This window comes from Pipra filicauda, unplaced genomic scaffold, assembly GCF_003945595.2.
Source record: "Pipra filicauda isolate LSUMZ 115617 unplaced genomic scaffold, ASM394559v2 scaffold83_size3615187_pilon, whole genome shotgun sequence".
NCBI classification, from domain to species: Eukaryota; Metazoa; Chordata; class Aves; order Passeriformes; family Pipridae; genus Pipra; species Pipra filicauda.
This window is the reverse complement of record NW_024105020.1, coordinates 2,069,222-2,087,088: the sequence shown is the minus strand read 5'-3', so window position 1 is coordinate 2,087,088 and position 17,867 is coordinate 2,069,222. Positions and strand designations below refer to the sequence as shown.

The following is a 17,867-nucleotide window of genomic DNA, read 5'->3' as shown; positions in this document are numbered from 1 at the left end:
ATCCACAGACAACTGCCATTCTGGTGCAGGGTCTGTGCCCTCTTGTTGCCAAGAAGGGAAATTGAGCCCAAGCTGCATCATTCATCTTTGCTCTTCCTAATTTCCTGTGTCTTGGGAGAAGGTGCACCTTCAAAGTGCAGTAAAAGGGAATGGAAACCCTAAGTAAACAGTGTGTCATTTTTATTAAAAATAGTGCCCTGTGTAAATATAAAGTTCAACATTATGGTTTTGTTGGCCCAGTAGGAGAAGGATTAAAAATGCTCATTAATGGGATTTAAAAGTAGGAGTTCAGTTATATTAGCTACAAAAATATAATTGTCATAATTAAGATTGCAAAGCACTAACGAAGCTCTTTAATAATTATCCTTTTTCCTTAGAGATTCATTTTGTAAAACCTGATTTGAATTTTACATTGCGCTGGAGGAACTTTGTCATTGTAAAAATGGGAACCACTGGTAGCATGGAGGGGCTGAGAACAGCAGTACTTTGCACATGGGTGGGGATGTGCCAGCACCACAGCTGGGGCATGGCTGCTCACTCTGAGACAGGAGGGACTCAAGGACATGAACATTCTAGATGGCGCAAAATACAGGTGCAGCCTTGGTCTGATGCTGTCTGAACTCTTAGCAGGTTTATGGACTCAGACACGAAACTAGGGGGCGGCAAGAGTATTCGTCCCCAAAGTGTCATGCAACCAGGCAGGTTGGGTGTCTCTAGCCTTACTATGTCTTTAGCCTTAGTGATGTCCAGGCAGACCCTGATCTGACTGCAGCCTCCTGCCTTGTTCTGGTGAGAAACAACCTTAAAACTCCATAGGCTACATTACCTGCAAGGGAGTCAGAAAGCCATACAGAGCAATAGTCTGTAGGGTTACAGGCTTGCAGGGTCCTTTCTGAGAAGAGAGAGACAGCAAGTTCTCAAAACTAAATGACAACAAATTGTCCATTTAAAAATATCTCCCCCAAACAGCTTTTCATGATTCATCTCCCCAGATGATTAAATATTTAGTTCTGCTGACAGGGGTATGGTAGTTACTATAGAACAGAAAATTTAGTGCGATGTGTGAGTTATAAGCAGATATGTTATCAAGCTGTTAACACAAAAGTGATGGGATTATTGGTGTTGATATTCTGTAATATTGTATAGGGATTTTTTTTCCTGTACAGCAGCAGATTTAGGCCACAGCTTTGTTTCTTGCACGGGGCAGGGAAGTTGTTGCTTCTTGCAGTCTCTCTGCAGGGACATTTTCTCCCACGACTCCCATCTCCAGCCCCCATTAATGGCAGAGTAGCTGAGCACGCATGGGTGTCACCATGCTGCGATGGTCATGAGGATGAGGAAGGCCAAGGAGAGCACTCACTGCCTGGCTCAAGTTGTGATCTGCTCCTTGGAGCTTGGCACTCCAGTTCTTGTTCGTTAAAGAAGCAAACAAATCCCACCCAGTCAGGGAGAAGGCAAGGACTCTGAGAGAGGACGGTCCTTCACCCTAAGTCCTGTTTAATGGAGAAGGAGATGCCACATCAGGATAGGAGCCTAAAACTAGAAGGAAATTTGGCTTCATGTTTAGTTTCTGCTTTCCTGCTGAAATCTTCCCAGAAGCATGTAGCCTCTTATTTCAGCATCTTATGTATGGAGGGGATGATCCAGCTGGTGTAAAATTATGACAGTTAATTGACTTGTATTGTCAAAAATTTAGAATTTCTTTCTGGAGCAAAATTTTCTGCTGTTAACAAAATTACTCCCAGACCCAGAGCTTTTAAAAAAAAGAGTAATTTGGTTATTTGAGAGCCGAGCATAAACACTTAACAAACAAACAAGTGGGGGGAATGAGACCAACCTATGTCAGCTCCTGGACATCTTGCTTTACATTCCAGTGCGACCACAGCCTGTTTAATTGTATGGAAAGAATTAAAACGATCTTGTCAAGACTGTTGCTGCCAGAAAACAAAGAGAACGACTGACAACAGTCCCATTGAAAAAGACTGATTTTCTGCTTGTGTTGATGATTCCCAGGTAGTTCATGCCAAACAAAATAACAATCCTGTGGTTTTGACAAATAAATCTTTATAGTATTATACTTGCATATTCTGCCAGTTTTCCTGTATCAGCTGAACATTTGACCATTAGAAGATCATAGGTCAGATGTTATGTTATTCTACTTATTTGTAGAAGCAAATTAACAGATTCTTACAGCTGAGAATACTTTATAACTGAGACCCTTTTCAAAGGAAGATTTCAGAGCTAATATTTGCAAAATAATCTGTGCAGCTCTACCTCCACATTTAGACCTGGATTTTGCAAAGATATACATACATGAGGGGCTTTTTATAGCAGCATAGAGTTAAGCACATGTTAAAGTCTTTGTAGATTCAGGACTTCTGATACTATGAGGATTAAAGTTTTATAAATACCTAAAACAGATTAAGAACATGAGAAGTAAAGAGAGAAGAAAAACAGGTTTAACAGTCAAGGGCTGTTCTGATGAGAGGCATTTTTCTTCCTTTTTTTTTTTTTTTTTTCTAATTCTATCATAAAGTGAGTATTTTTTAAAATCAATATCTATAAATGGTGTGACAAACACCTGACATCCAGACAAAGTTAAGATATGTGTCTCACATTCTTTTTTCCTAGAGAGCAAGTTTATAAAGTAGGAGGGATGTCAGTGTAGGGGAGACAGTGCACAAGCTATTTCCAGCATAGAGACGAAAAGCGTAACAAAGTAGATTTCAAGAACATATATCATTTAGGAGCTAATTCAGGGGCACTGATTTGTTTAGGATATTTCCAGTGGTAGCCAGCTCAGTAGATCTAGAATCACAGTACAATTCAGGTTGGAAAGGACTTCAGAGGTTTCTAGTCCAACCTCCTGCTCAAAGCAGGGCCAGCTTTGAGGTTAGACCAGGCTGCTCAGGGTTTTGCCAAGTCAGGTCTTGAAAGCCTGCAAGGATGGGGATGGCACAGCCCCTCCAGGCAGCCTGCTCCACTGCCTTGCTGTCCACATGGAGGAAAGTTTCTCCCTCTTCTTTAAACATATGGCCATTATTTCTGACCCTCCCATCCTGTACCACTATGAGAAGTCTGGCTCTGGTTCCTCATTGACCCCTTCTAGGCAATGAGGGGGCCATTAGGTGTCCCCAAAGCCATTTCTTGTCCAAACTAAGCCGTCCCAGCTTCACCAGCCCCTTCGCATGAGGCAAGTTCTCCAGCCTCCACCACACTGCAGAGCTTTCTTCTGTTAATCTATCTCTTCTGTCCTAGAAAACCCCAAACCAGTCACATTACTCTACATGTGGTATAACAAGTGCTGAGTGAAGGAACGTAATCCCTTCCCTTGATCAGGGTCTGTTCCTCTCCATGCAGCCAGGGTGCTGTTGGCCATCCTTGTCCCCAAGGCACACCACTGGCTCACGTACAACATGCTGCTTGCTGCCTGCCAGGACTCTCAGAGCCTTTCCTGCTCCCTGGTCAGTCCATCCTTAGCGTGTATCAGAGTGCAAGGCTCTTCATTCCCAGGTGCAGGACTGGGCAGTTGTCCCCATTGAATTTCATGAGGATTCTTGTCTGTCCTTTACTCCAGCCTCTTAGTCTCCCCCATGATGACAGCCTTGCCTTTGAGCATGAAGCCAGGGTGAATGTTATCCACTGCTCTCTCCCCATCCACAGATCCTGTCATTTCATCATAGTAGGCAGTCAGGTTACTTTTGGTAAATCCACGTTGGCTGTTTCTGATCACCTTCTCCTCCATGTGCCCAGAGATGTGCTCTAACTGGACTCGCTCCATGACTTGTTAGGGACTAAAGTGAGGCTGGCTGGCCTGTTGCTCCCCACAACACTCTTATGGCCTTTTTTGAAGGCCAGAATTTACCTTTCTCCAGGCATAAGGGACCTCCCGCATCTCCACAACCTCTCAAAGATGAGAGAGATCAGCCTAGCAAGGACACCAGCAAGTCCCCCAGCACCCAAAGAGGCAGGTAGTCAATCCCCATTGACTTATATGGGTCATCTTCCCTCAAGCTTCCTCAAGTTCCCTGAGTTGATCCTCACCTGTTGCTGCTGCTTCTGCTCCTCCCTGCCCCTGCCTCCAACACAGAGGTCTGGGAGACCTTGCTGGTGAAGACTGCTGCAAAGAAGGCATCAGTACGTCAGCCTTCTCTGTTTTTCTGTCACTAATTTACCTCCCCATGCACCCCCAGTACTGCAGCAGTCCCACAGTGTCCTTATTCAACCTTTTCCTACTGATGTAGCAGCAGAAGCTCTTCTTGTTGCCCTTGACATGCCTTGCAGGCGTCAACTTTAGGTGAGCTTTGGCTTTCCTGCCACCATCTCTACATACCCTGTAAAGTCAATACAGAAAGACAATACCTCCGCCAGGTGATCTACCATCCCTTGCCACTTTGCTTATGCATAAGCTTTGACAAATGTTTGCTGTGCACAAGCTAGTAATAACTAAGCATTTAGCTGCCCTGTGCCTCAGTTTTGTTGACAAATGTCAGGTGCTGTCATGCAGGGATGCAGGGGTCTGAGCCACCTCGTGCACTCCATGACAAGCCCAGATGCTTCGTCTCCATGGCTCATACAGAAGGCGAGAGGACTGCCAGCAGACCACTGCAGTCACATCCTCCTCTGTTCATCACACGCAGAGATGTTACCAAACTGACCTACTTTCCCCATCCGCCCACGGAAGGCTAATCCTGTTTAGCATTGCTGGAAGGGGACGGGCACGCGGAGAAGGGCTCTGAGTTATACAGATGGCAGTCTTTGCTGATTAATGTTAGTTTAATTTGTTTGCCTTTCTGTTTCCAGCCGTGCGAGGGGAGAGCAGAGCAGCGGTTGAACACGGGGATTCACTTAACCTGTTCACTGAAGTCTGAATAGCTTTAGTCATTCAGTAGTAATAGTAGCAATAAGGGGGATAATGAGCATTCATATACTGGTCTTCATCAGAGATCCCAAGCACTGCACAAACTTTACATGTTGCTCACAAGAAAGAGGCCTCTCACTTAGCCCAGTTGCTCTCCAGCATGGTGCTGCCAACGTCAGCCGTCTCGCTCCTCACTTAAACTGATGTGAACTACAGCACTTCTACACAGGGATTGCAGGCTGCACACCCCAAAATTCAGCCAGCACCAGGGGGAAGCTGAGGGGGAAAGCTGTCTAATACCACAGGCCATAGGTGCAAGGTTTCTGACATGCAGAAAATAATGCCTCTTCCCACTAAACAGAAATACTGTAAAGAATAAAACCAGAATATGCTCTGAGCCCGTACTTCTATTCATCATAATCTCGTAATACTCAGCTCCATTACCTGTGAGCGTCTTCCTGTCATCCCCAGTTCAGAAGAATGGAGCATTAATTTATGTCAAATTCCATTATTTTCATTGTCCGCATGTGGATTATTTTTAATGTCTGTTTTGCTTTAAGCCTGTTACTATCTAAAGATTCATTGTACACATGTGTACATATGTAAAACATGGAGCAGTCCATGAGGTTCATGAAGTCCAATATTTTCTCAAAAAGTTTTCTTCTTTTTTTTTTTGGGAAGCCTCTAAACAACGTCTTCCTTAGTGTAAACAAATGTAGTAACCTATTAAATGCAGGAAGACTGCACTACACACTGTCAGGCCAGAATAGGTAAGTCTAAAGGTATATAGGTAGCTCTAAAGCTGAAGACTTACGATGCTACTGGATTTTTCCTTTACTCCTAAACCCAGTAATTCCCATAACAATCTCAGCATTACATGACCCATGGTAACTTCAGACTGTCATTTCCCCACTGAAAAGTCACATAACTTTCTGAAATAACAATGTTTATCATCAGGAAAGTGATTTTTCACTATCTTTCTGAAGTTTTCTTAAGGCTACTCTGTTTACATTTTGATAAATTATTTTTATTGATATGGGTGGGGATGCGCTGTACTATGGACTCCAGCATGTTCTTGTAACAGTTGGTAGGAATCTGTTGATTCGTTCTGATTTGTGTTTATACAGATTCTTCTGCTGTGTGTTCATGCCATGGCCTTCATGGTGGGATATCCAAGTGCTTCATCCACATCACAGAAACTTGGAACAAGGCATTTAAAATGGTCAGCTAGTCACTTCTTGCCTGTCACCATATGACCTTTCCTACAGCTTCCCATTTGCTAATCTTTCTCTTTGCCTCCCAACAAGGCTTGGAAGGGAAATACTTTACTTGCTAGCATGGTTCATTTCAGAGCTCTGCTTAGCTGAGACAAAGCAGGTAGAGCTGCTGTCCACAGAGGTGCTTCCCAGCATGAACACCCATGGGACACCACCACTGACCAACCACGGTGCCTATCAGACCTTGTTCATCGTGCCAGGCTGGCAGTGGTGCCAGCACAGTGACCAAGCCACATTGTCCCCTATGCTACTGTGTGTCCAGAAACTGTGCCCCTGGCTCATGTCCAGAGACTGTACTCCCTTTTGGTGCCTTCTTACTATGTCTTGGAACCTATTCACTATACACAGGATGCCATGCATGGCTGCATCTGGCCTTTAACTCCTGAACCCCACCAAACATACCCATGTGTCTCCTTTATAATGCTGAGCTCTTCGCTGGCCTCATTCCTCGCCTTCGAAGAGGGGACAGGAGTAGTTCCCTGTTGAGGCAGCACAGAAGCAACACTGAGCAGAGATGGGCCCTGGCAGCTGAGCAATGTGTCTGGAAGGTATGGGAGCATGTCTGCCCTACACTCTGTTGCTCTTTTCCTTCAGCTTTTACAAGGGCGACAGTTGTTGCGAAGGTCAGAAGGTAATTCAAGATGTTTCATGCCAGTTTTTCATCCAATTTTCCATACAACCCTTGCCCATCCTCTGTATTTGAGAGGGTTGTTCTCCAAGAGCAATATTATCGTCTTCACTTAGGATGGTTGTATTGTACCAGCATCCTAAGTGGTCTAAGGGTGAGGCCTAAGGTCTAAAGCTCAGGTACATCTGTAGTGGGTGGGAAGCAGCAGCAGGGTATGGTGGGAACCCCCCTTCTCCCCAGGGCTGAGCATACCCTGTACAGGACAAGTGGTTGAATACCCAAGCAGGCCGATGGTGTGATGGAGGCAAACACCCCACCCTGCCAGAGAGGGAAGGGGACAAAAAGCCTATTTTTTTGTTTGGGCTGCCTGACATAAGGGCCAGAGGAGCACAAGCACTGTGATTTCTCACCAGGCTTCCCCAGGCACATCCCAGGACCTCTGAGAGAAATTTACATCTCTGATTTAATTCAGCTGAGTTGAACAACTATGATTAAAAATTCTCATTAAATATCAGGTTGATTTGTAGGAACTATTAGTTGGCCTTGTGGCAAGTTAGTGGGAAATCAACAGCTGATTACTTACATTTGAGTGTGTATAGCATATCCTTATGAGCAGTAGGACAGAAAGGAGAGAAACCAACCTCACCAGCACAGAAGAGTAGTAGTTTAGCTCACTAAAATAAATGTTTGTAGCACAGGATAAGGTGATCAGTGCTAGATGAATTTTTATAGTGCAAGCCCTGTGTCCACTGGGAATAGACTGTATCAAAATAAACATGTGCAACCTTTCTTCTGAAGCAGGCTGGTGCTCTGCCTGAACTACTTTTTTCCCAAGCAACTATTCATTGTATGAATGTGGTGGGGATGTTTGTGCTATAATTCTCCTTCTAATAACTAAGCCAGAGGTACATGGTTAACAGTTTTAGCCAGTCTTTTGTTTCCAGAATGCCACTCTTCCCCACTTGTAGGTATGCATCTTTCTGTATGTTTGTCTGAGTACCCCCCTGATGGGAGTATGTGAGCTTTCTCCTCCTTTTTCCAGGTGGTTTCCATCTTTTTGAGCTATCGTCACTCCTTGACGATAACGATGTTACAGTGAAGCTCCAATATAACTGTCACTGTTAAATACTCTGTCAGCAGGAGTTGCATCATGTGATGTTGTTACCCATAGGTTTACAAATTGTCTTTGTTAGCATGAAAGAATTATTCAAATTTTGAGAAATCCTTAGGCCACTTGTTTTTTTTATGTCACCTCTCTGAAGGGGAGCTCTGGCACAGAGCCATGGTGTTTACTGCCTGCCTCCATCATTGCCGTGAGGTGGAATTTCCTCCTAAACCAGGCACTGACAGGGATGAGACAGTAGATTTCTGGTTTGCAATTAGGGACCTTCCCAGCTGAGGGACTAGGAGGATAACATAAAGCAAGCAGGTTCCACTAAGCACATATTTAAGCTCTGTGCCATGGGTTTCTCCATCAAGGTGTAAGCCAGCTTCTGGTGGGGCTCAGGAGAAGGATGGCAATATCAGTTCACAACACTAGTATACTCTGATGTATCTATTTTATTGAGAACAGTTTTAATCTCATATGGTAAATATGTACTGGCAAACCCTGTTAGCAATGCTTATGATGCTCTTGAAATTTTGCCATGTGAGCAAACAGAAGCAAAATGACAATTAGAAATTGTCTCACACTAGCAACAGCACAGCAGGTCCAGAATTTCATGTCAGTCAGTGAGAAACCTTGTTTAATGGAAGCTGGCCATGAGTTACTTTACAGATCTAGCCATATCCTTGGCAGAACAGACCACTTAGATCTGTTGCTCTCTCTCAAGAGAAGAGGCTTCCTGGCAGTGTAATTTCTTGATGGTTTACAGGGTACAGCTGTAGGAAGACCCTTTCCATTAGGTACATTGTGCTTCTCCTAAACAGCCAGAGCTGAGCAACACTGATGCTGACTGCCTCACCCATTCCCATCCTTCCTCACAGCCACTCAGGGCTCTTGTCCCCGTATTTCTGCTTTCTGTTGGGAAACCAGAGGAGGCCGCAGCGCAGCAGAGGAAGACCTTTAAGGACTCAGGGAGAGCAACTTCTTTTGCTGGCACTGCCCATTTTGCTTGTAATACCCTAGATTCAACAGGGGTGCATGCTACAGGACATTTTGTGCTGTGCTGTGAGGGTGGTGAGGCACTGAAACAGGTTGCCCAGTGAGGTTGTGGACGCCCCAGCCCTGGCAGTGTTCAAGGCCAGATGGTAAGACCTTGAGCAACCTGGTCTAGTGCGAGGTGTACCCCCCCACCCCGTTGGAACTAGGGGATCTTTAAGGTCCCTTCCTTTAAAGAAGTGACCGTAACATTCTATGATCTTGAGCGAAGGTTTAGCAATGAAAGACTGCAAAATCCTAAATGCTAACCCTTGCCATATTAGCGATGCCTTCTGTATTCTTGAATAGTGTGTGTGAACATTTCAGTTGCAATAAACGATCAAATAACAACAAAACTGAATATTGTTGCTACATTTTAGCCTGAATTAGTTGAAAACACACTTGTTGGGATAGCAGTCATTACGGAACTGAACAAATAAGCACCTAAAGTATTTGTTAAACACTGATAAATAAAATTTAGCTGGGCCTATAATTTTTCCTGTTCCAAAATATAGATTATGACATGGCTGACTTGGCTGTTTTGCAAGTCCAAATAAATAGCTGAAAAAAAAAAAATCTAAAAACTACATGATATTTGTTATTTTGTTCTGTATAACAGAATTCAGCAACTTAAATTTGCCAGTTATTACTAAAAAAACTAGTCCTTTGGCCTTCATATTTCCTCTTTATGCTTGTCCATCAATGAGCTGAATGTCGTGAAGTAGTAGCTTTATCCTCCAATCAGTGACCCCCAGCTTTAATTCCTCATAACTCATTTGATAAAAAGTTACAGGGTAGTTTTGTTTTCTTAGCTAACTCTTGAGTAACGACCAGGCAGAATATTGCTTTAAGAGAACTAGTAGCAGAAGGAAGGAATTTATCCACTATTCTTGCTATCAATAAGTTTTCACTCCTGTTTCTTCATAAAATATTCTTTAAACAGGCAAATTTATCTGTGACTCATATGTGGAAAATAACATGGGCTTAAATAAAGCCAAGCAATTAAATTCCCTCCTCCCCCCTCCAGTTTTATTCATGTCTTATGTGTTGAGGACTCATTAAATGAGAAACATTGATTGCTGAAAAGGAGTGTTATCATTGCCTGTCATTACGCTGCTGCTTTGAAAATGACGCTTTGACAATATCCAGGGTTTGTACCAGCATTTTGCTGCTGTTACAGAAAATATTTTTGTGGGATGCAGCACCATGTGGCTTTTGTACCCAACATGGGTGCCATGAGAGGCTGCAGCAGCAGAGAGCTTCTTTCTCAACCTGAAGTGGTTACAGCTGAAGCATCACTTTTTTTATAAGGCCCTGGAGCAAAGGAGAGTGGGCAGTGTACTGGTGACAAGTGTTTCTGAGGCACTCAGCCTTTAGCAGGACCACTCTTGTATTTTTCCCTTTGCCTTGCCTACACAAATTTACTTAATTTACCATTTTTTACTCTGTGGCTTTATGGACATACCTTGTGCTCAGAGTACTTTCTCTTTACAGCTCAAACTGGTGGAGCAATTGGACTACAAAACTGACCGCAGGTCACCACATTCTGGTGGGATTTATGAGGAGACTTTGAATTTTGGGTGTAATTCAGTAGAGTTACTACCATCCCTTTTGGCTTTGGTAAAGGGCCCGCAGAGGAGGACGAAGAGCCTCCCAGTAGGAAGATCTCCCTTGACAGTCAAAGGCATCAGTGATGCTGACTCTTGCAGTGGAGATTGTTTTGGGGGGAATGTGGGAACACTGAAAATGCCTTTTCAATTTGGACAGGCCCCAGGGTTCATTCAGCCTACAGGTTTGCAGAGAGTTACCTCCATATGAAAAAATCCCAAAGAAGTGGCTGGTTTTGTACTGTGCTGATGCACTCTGTGGTGCCTGGGAGCCTTGATCCCTGACTAAAGCCCCTAAGGCAAGCGTAATGCTCAGGAATAACATTACCCACAATGGATGTTTCCTAAAATCAGGGACTGTGGCATAAAGCACTGCTGACACATTTATCTGACCTGGATATCATCACTCTGTTATTAAAATGAAATAGAGCGACTGTGAGATTAACCTGCAAGTAGAGCTAACAAAATGACAATTCATAATGATTCTCACATTCCTTCAACAGAAAAAACTGCTTAGACAATCTAATGGATGAAGATGAGAAGGACAGAGCAAAGAGGTGAGCACCTTTTCTTTTATAATTCTCTGTGATGAGCTTTATACTATTTGTTGCTGCAGAAGCTGTTTTATCCATAATCAATTAATCAAAGAGAGAGAGAGTAAAATACAGTCAAGCACAACTTGAAAAACTGCCATCTCACAGACTCCTACTCTTGGCTGCCCTGTAAGAAGAAAATAATGTAGCAGTGTTTCCTGTGGAAAATTTAAAAAAGCCAAGGCATTGATCGTTTTCTTCACATTACTGCAGAACATCAGAACTGAAGCACCAACAACGTACTCCTGCCTCTATAATACATCATCTGAGCTTTCCAAGTGTAAAAAAATGTGTTGGGTTTTTTTTAATACATTTTGCAAAAGAAAAAGAACTGAAAGAGTGGGGGTTTTTTTTCCTATTAGGATGGTCCTTTATTCATCAGTGCCTATCTCACAGTAATGAAAACACCCAGAAGTTACCTTCAGAGCAGAAAAAGACCATGAAAAGTCAGCCCTAAACTGGCACAAACCTATATTCACACACATCCTGCACTCAGTCAAGTCCTGGTTGGCGGGAATTTGTTGTAAACCCTTTGTGGGGAGAGAAAAGGGGTGTTTCAAGGCAGAAGACCTGTGGCAATAAAACTCTTAATAACTGTCAGAGCTGACTGACATCTGCAGAAAAGCGGTTTGGAAGCATTCGAGGTTATCAATGCCGCAGCCTGCAGTTTAATTACTTTAGAGAGGGCTGTGGGTTGCCCACATTTTTCCCCTTGGTTCCCTCTAATGAGAGTATTTCCAGTCCAGGCACAAGCAGTTGATCCAGTTTCATCTCTTTTGATTCCTTCTCCGCTTCTTTCCCTCCCTGCAGCTTTTTCTCACCAATATAGGTCAGCACGGGCTGCAGCCAAGCTCAGCTGTTCCCCTTTGCTCCCATTTGGAGAGGGTGCAGAAGGGAGCCCACCTTGCAGCACCGCTTCACCTGCTTAAGGCCTGATTATCTTCAAGATATTGTGTGTTAATTGTTTAATAAAAAAAAAAATGCATTAAACGAGTGAATATATGAAAAAAATAGGATAACACGTATCCTCACTATCAGTGATTGTCATCACCATCTGGTATGGTTTTCATGCTGTTTGTTTCCAGAGGGAAATTTTTGTCATACCTTGGGGCAGGCCTCTATCAGGGTGCATAAAACAAATGATAACTTTGAAAACGAAGAAAGGAAATTGCTTCTTTAAAATGTAATTTAAGTACATGTAGCTTTTTAGAAATAAAGCTAGATTTGAAATGAAATTTGAAATCATAAGAGGCTTCATGAAGGTCTAAAGTTAATACATTATATTAAAACCGTTCAGATTCATTTAAAAGCTACAGGTTTTCTTCCAAAGCTTTAAAGAAAGTCAAACTCTGGAGAAGCCATTTGATGGGCATTTTGCTGCCATGTGTTGAAAACTGAGGACTCTCACCTGTCCCATGCCATAGGAGAAATGCTTTTTTGTTTTCTTCTATTCAGTGTAAGGACTGGGTGTCTCAGTGTTGAGAAACACGAGAGAGGATAAAAAAAGCCAAGAAAATTGTTCTCTCCTTTCATTTTCTCAGTTAAAAGTAGGTGAGACTGAAAATTTTTGAATCTTATGTCTATGGGGGTGGACTCAAGCCAGGAGCTGGGTTTCTCAGGTTAGAAATACACAGACACACCATTTATATCTGCTGCAATGTATTAGGCACATACGGTTTGTATTATACAGACATGAGAAGAGGATCCATCCTCTCCTGAGAAGAGGCACTTGCACTCCCACCCTTGTGCCAACTGTTAGTATTTGGCCAAGATATATAGCTCTTCCTTTAGGACACTGGTTAAATTGAGACCTATTGTGCATCATCTGACTCCCGAAGGCAGAACTCCACTCCAAAGACTTGAGAACTAAAATGTGGATATGTGGCACCACACTTGGGAGCACTGAAGACCTATGTGAGGTCTTCTGAGCTTCTGGAGATCAGAAACCATAATTTCATTTTCAGTTCTTTGATGTTAGGTGAGGTTTATTTTATTTTATGGATTTATTAATTCTAAACAAAAAGCGTGCTTTGTGCACTTTTTTCTCTATTTGCTTTTCTTTCGGTTTGCTTTAATAGTAAATAATTTTAAATACTTTTTTTGCAATTCAGTTGAATTCCAAATTCCAACCAAAACCAGCTTGAAGTGAACCATGAGAAAGTGCTTAATCATGAAGACTACCACCTGCCATTTTCCACTGAAATAAAAAGTAAATTTAAGAATCTGAATGAAGGTATGTGGTACAGTTACTTGCATTAATGCATATATAACATACTACACTGGACAGTAAAAAGAAATACAAAATTTAATGTACAGTCACATTTCATTGTAAATCAGCAAAATGTAGTGGCTCCTAGTCAGTCATATCCGTCTCTCTTTAAGAGAACAAGTAGCAAATATGTAAGAGAACAAAAATGGCTGTTTATAACACATGTTAAATTGGTGATTTTGACCATTCTGAATTCAGGCTGTCCTGTATTGCCTTTAGCTGTATTACTGAAAGTCCTGATTTTATTCATACTGTGGCTCCTTCTTCCTCTTGAATATGCTGTAATCTTTTTGGAGTAGCAAGGAAGAAGGAAAACTGGGACAAATAGTATGGAATTAAGACAGAGGTTGTTTGAGCTTACTGTAATTGTATGCCCTAGCAGTGAAGTAAGCAAGTCTAGGAAATAATCTTCAAAGGGAAGTGATGAAAATGGTCTTATTTAATACATTTATAACTATACTAAACAAAATATTTTCAACTGTGCAGGGATAGTTTTTATCTTTTTTTTCCCCAATTTTTATTTTTTTTTTCTTTTCAAAATTTTACTGTAATCATCGATTCAGATCTTGGTAGAGTTATTTCCACTAGAGAAGTTTTTATATTTCCTTTGTGAATAAAATGTCAAGTCTTAAAAATAGATACTTTATATTTTTGTCAAGGCATTTTTTATTTTTTTTAAAGCACCACTTTCCCTATCGAGAGTTGGTGGTTTATTTTATTTTCAGGGAAATCTGGACTCTTTAAGCTTAAAATGAACTGGGGATTGAATTATGAGGAACTAAAGTGTTGATATTCTTAACGTCCTCTTGAACTGTAGAGAAATAGGATAAGACTGGAGGTTTTCACATCTTGTTCTGACAGCCTTTTGCACTGTAATAAGAACAGGCTGAAATCAGTCAGGCAGTATCCACCCAATCTCTTGTGTTCAAAGCTGTAAAATAATCAAGCGTTGGCTTCTATCCAGTGTATCTCCGAGTGTGTTCAGGGTTGAGAGCAAGACAAACAAAAATTACCCTTCTGTCAGTAGTAACATCCAGAAGCCTCTGTAGTGATTTCTCTGTAGAAAATGTTTATTGCCATTCTGGTCCTTGGAGGGGATGTAGATGCTGGGCTAAATTCTTCTCTGATTTTCAGCAGTGTGCATCCAGAGCTGCTTATGAGGCACAGCAGAGTTAGCTGGGACCGAGAAATCCAGAGAACCAGCCTCTTGGCTTTTCTTTCCTGTCTACATGTAACCAGATTTTTAGATCTTTACGTAATTGACAAGGCAAATCTTGTCTGCTTGAGGACCTTTCAGAAAAACAAACAAACCTTCTGGGTTATATTTATTTCTATTTTCACATGGTCAGAGAAGTCCAGGTGATAACCTCCAAGTCAGACTATTGTGGTATTCATGGGAACAATTCAGAAAACACTTGTTTGTGTATAGAGTGACATGTAATTAAAAAAAACCCCTAAGTGTACATGCTGAAAAGATTATCAACGGCCTTAATGATAGTATTATGATGGTGCCAAAACACCTCAAATGAAATCAGATCCTTTTTTTCCTGTGAGCTTTTCAAATGCAGCAGTAGAAACAGGCTCTCTTTGAGGAGTCTGTGAGTTAAACAGACAAGACTGGTGAAGAAAGCTGTAGAGTCTTTGTTTTACACCTAAAGACTGAGGGCACCATGGTATTAAGTGATTTTCCTAGTGGCACACAGAGATTAAGAGCAAGCACTTCTGGCACTTCTGAGACCCCAGGTCTGGGAAGACATCCTAGCCTCAGCTCTAGTCCTTGCTGGGATGAGCCATGCTGATGCTCTCTGTCCTGCTTACCCATATGACCTTGGAAAGGAGAATGAACAAGGTGGCATATGAACTAGATGGGAGCTGCAGCAACTTCTAGTCAGGTCCTTGATCTTAATGACTGGAACACAACAACCTGATTCTTCTCTGTCAGCCTGGAGGTAGGCAGACCACCTGTGACCGAAGCGGGAGGTCCCTCTAGGTGAATCCAGCTCCAGTGCAATGACTGCAGGACTGGGGTCCCTCTCTTCGGTTAAGACTGCACAGATGGCTATGATCCAGTCCCCAGTCTTCTTTATGAACAAGTTTACTGTTGTTACAGTATTCTTATTTCTTCTCATTCTGAGTGCCTCTTCAGAGGCTGCGTGAACTTTCAAGATCCTACATATATCTAGGAGATGTGCAGAGCTCCTTCAACTACAGGCTCAATGCTAATCTGACAGGCTCAACCAGAGTGTCCAGAGGCAGCACAGAAGGGTGAGCAGAGCCTCCATCTCCCCAGTGGATACCAAAGGTGGCTCAAAGGCAAGAACAGGAGGTGGGAACTTCCGTTTCCTACTTTCCTCTGCAATTTTGCTGGAATCCAGTGTCAGTCTTCACATGCTGAGGGATGCAGCAAGCTAATTTCTTTGTGTCTACATTACAAAGAGCAGGTACATGATCATTTTTCCTCTTGGTCTGCTCATCCTTTTTTTTCTTTTCCCCTGTCTACAGGGCTTCACGTAACAAGTCTGAGAAGAAGAGGCGCGATCAGTTCAATGTTCTCATCAAAGAACTCAGCTCCATGCTTCCAGGCAACACTCGCAAAATGGACAAAACTACTGTGCTGGAAAAAGTCATTGGCTTTCTGCAGAAACACAATGGTAAGGTTTACTGCAGCTCTTCATGCATTTGCTAGACAGTTACTATAATATCCTGTTTCCTTCAGTGATTATCAGAATGGCTTGAGTGACCTAAAAGTGCCAACATAAGGTGTTTGGGTTTTTTTCTGTCGCATCAAGAAAGATAATTTCTAAACACTGTGCTGCCCAAATCCATCTTCTTGTTTGCTCTTTAGTTGAAGATGATTCTCAACCTGCTAGAGAAGGGGGTGAATGGCAGGCACCGAGGGGAAGAGGGTAGCAGTGCCCTGCAGCACATATGAAGAAGAGAGATGCTTTGAGCAAGAGAGATTTGAGGTCAGAGGGAAGATTCTCTTCCTTGAAATTTGCAATATTCTGAGCAGAAGAACAAAGCATTCACCCCAGCTTCTCTGCCGACAAATGCAGGGAAGCAATCTGTTCAGCACCCCTGCTCCTCAGTGGACTGTGTAGGACTCAATTTTCCACATTGAGCAGAAAACTCAGAACAGAAAGCACCTCAGTTTTTGAAGTTGGCTTCAGCAAATTGCATCCACAGACAGCTGACGTGCTTCACCCTGTTTGCACAAGCAGAAGCTACATCACATTTGCACAGCATCCAGTTGCAGCAGTAAAGCTCAGCCTCGGAAAGCCAGGAGTTTACTTTTTAAATTGCTCCAGCATTGACAGGTCCCTTAGAAATGTACCTTCACAGAGGGCAGAGGAGATTTCTGACCTTGCTGATCTAGTCTGTTTGGTCCATTTTCTACTCAGTGAGAGGAATGTGCACTGTGGCCTTCCAGATGTATGGACATCCACCAGCAGCAGTCAGTTGAAACAGTTCTCCCTTATAAATCAGGGCACTGGTTTAAAACGGGGCTCTCTTGCTATGCCCCTGTGAGGAAGAGTCTTCAATGTGTGACTGTGAGGAATGGCCTGGGCCCCACAAAGCAGAAAGGGCTCTCACGAGCTGATGCACCACATCACCTGACTCACCTTTGCTCATGCAGCACCTCCCTCCTGCACTCCCTGGAGAACTCTGGGTGAAACAGAAAACACTATAAAAACTCCTATAATCATGACTCCCAACATAATGAAGTCACAAATGTCAATATTACTGAGGAAATAATTATAATGATTCTGTTGTTAGAGTGCAGTTTGTCCTGAAATGAATTTTTGCCACAGACAAGATAAAATTTTTTTGAGGTTGGAAAAGACCTTTAAGACCATTGAGTCCAACCATTACCCTATGGTTTTATACAGGAAGGGCCAACTAGGACAAAGTTTAATAATTGTATATAATTTTTTTTAAATGACAGTAATAATATATCTTCTCTTTTTAGCTGCCGAAGGCAGAGTAAAGGAGGATGTGCATATGTCCAAATATAAAGCCAAGCAAAGAACAATCACACAAGGTTTGAATAAGTGTAGATAGATGTAGCTGATAGCCCAAATAATTTACTCCAAAAGGCACTTCTTCTTGAAGAACAACTAGGTAAAAGAAAGCTAACAGTCACAAATCCTTCCACAGCAATTGGGTCAAAATGTGACTGTTTTTTGTGCACTTGCTAAAAAAAGCAAATGTTATCTATTTTTAAACCAGATTAGTAGTCACACAATATAATACAAAGCATCAGCATTTAAAAATGTTGATTATCTTCCATGTACTTTGGATCTGGTTTATTCAATCGTATTTCCCTTTCATTTAGTGGGCTAAACCAAGATTTTAGTCATAATGGAGGAGGAGGTCAATTTTCAGATTTTTCCCTTCATAAACAGTCTCCTTCTTCATAATCCACAGAATCTCCCAAATCTCAAGTAATTCTTCCAACAGTCGCCGTTTCATGTACATTAGCTTTTCCAAG

General features: G+C 42.3%; 1 protein-coding gene across 4 annotated transcripts in view; it reads left to right on the top strand.

The window, feature by feature from the left end:
* The first annotated feature begins 11,013 nt into the window (after nt 1–11,013).
* Nucleotides 11,014–17,867, top strand: part of NPAS2 (neuronal PAS domain protein 2) — a 52,156-nt gene continuing 45,302 nt past the window's right edge. For 3 of the 4 annotated variants that reach the window (XM_039390544.1, XM_039390543.1, XM_027718057.2), the window contains exons 1-2: nt 11,020–11,070; nt 15,878–16,026. In XM_039390544.1, coding sequence (XP_039246478.1) covers nt 11,039–11,070; nt 15,878–16,026 — 181 coding nt within the window. In that variant the 5' untranslated portion in view covers nt 11,020–11,038. Of the gene's footprint in view, nt 11,071–13,217; nt 13,340–15,877; nt 16,027–17,867 lie in introns of all 4 variants that reach the window. The other variant, XM_039390545.1, reaches the window with a different exon arrangement.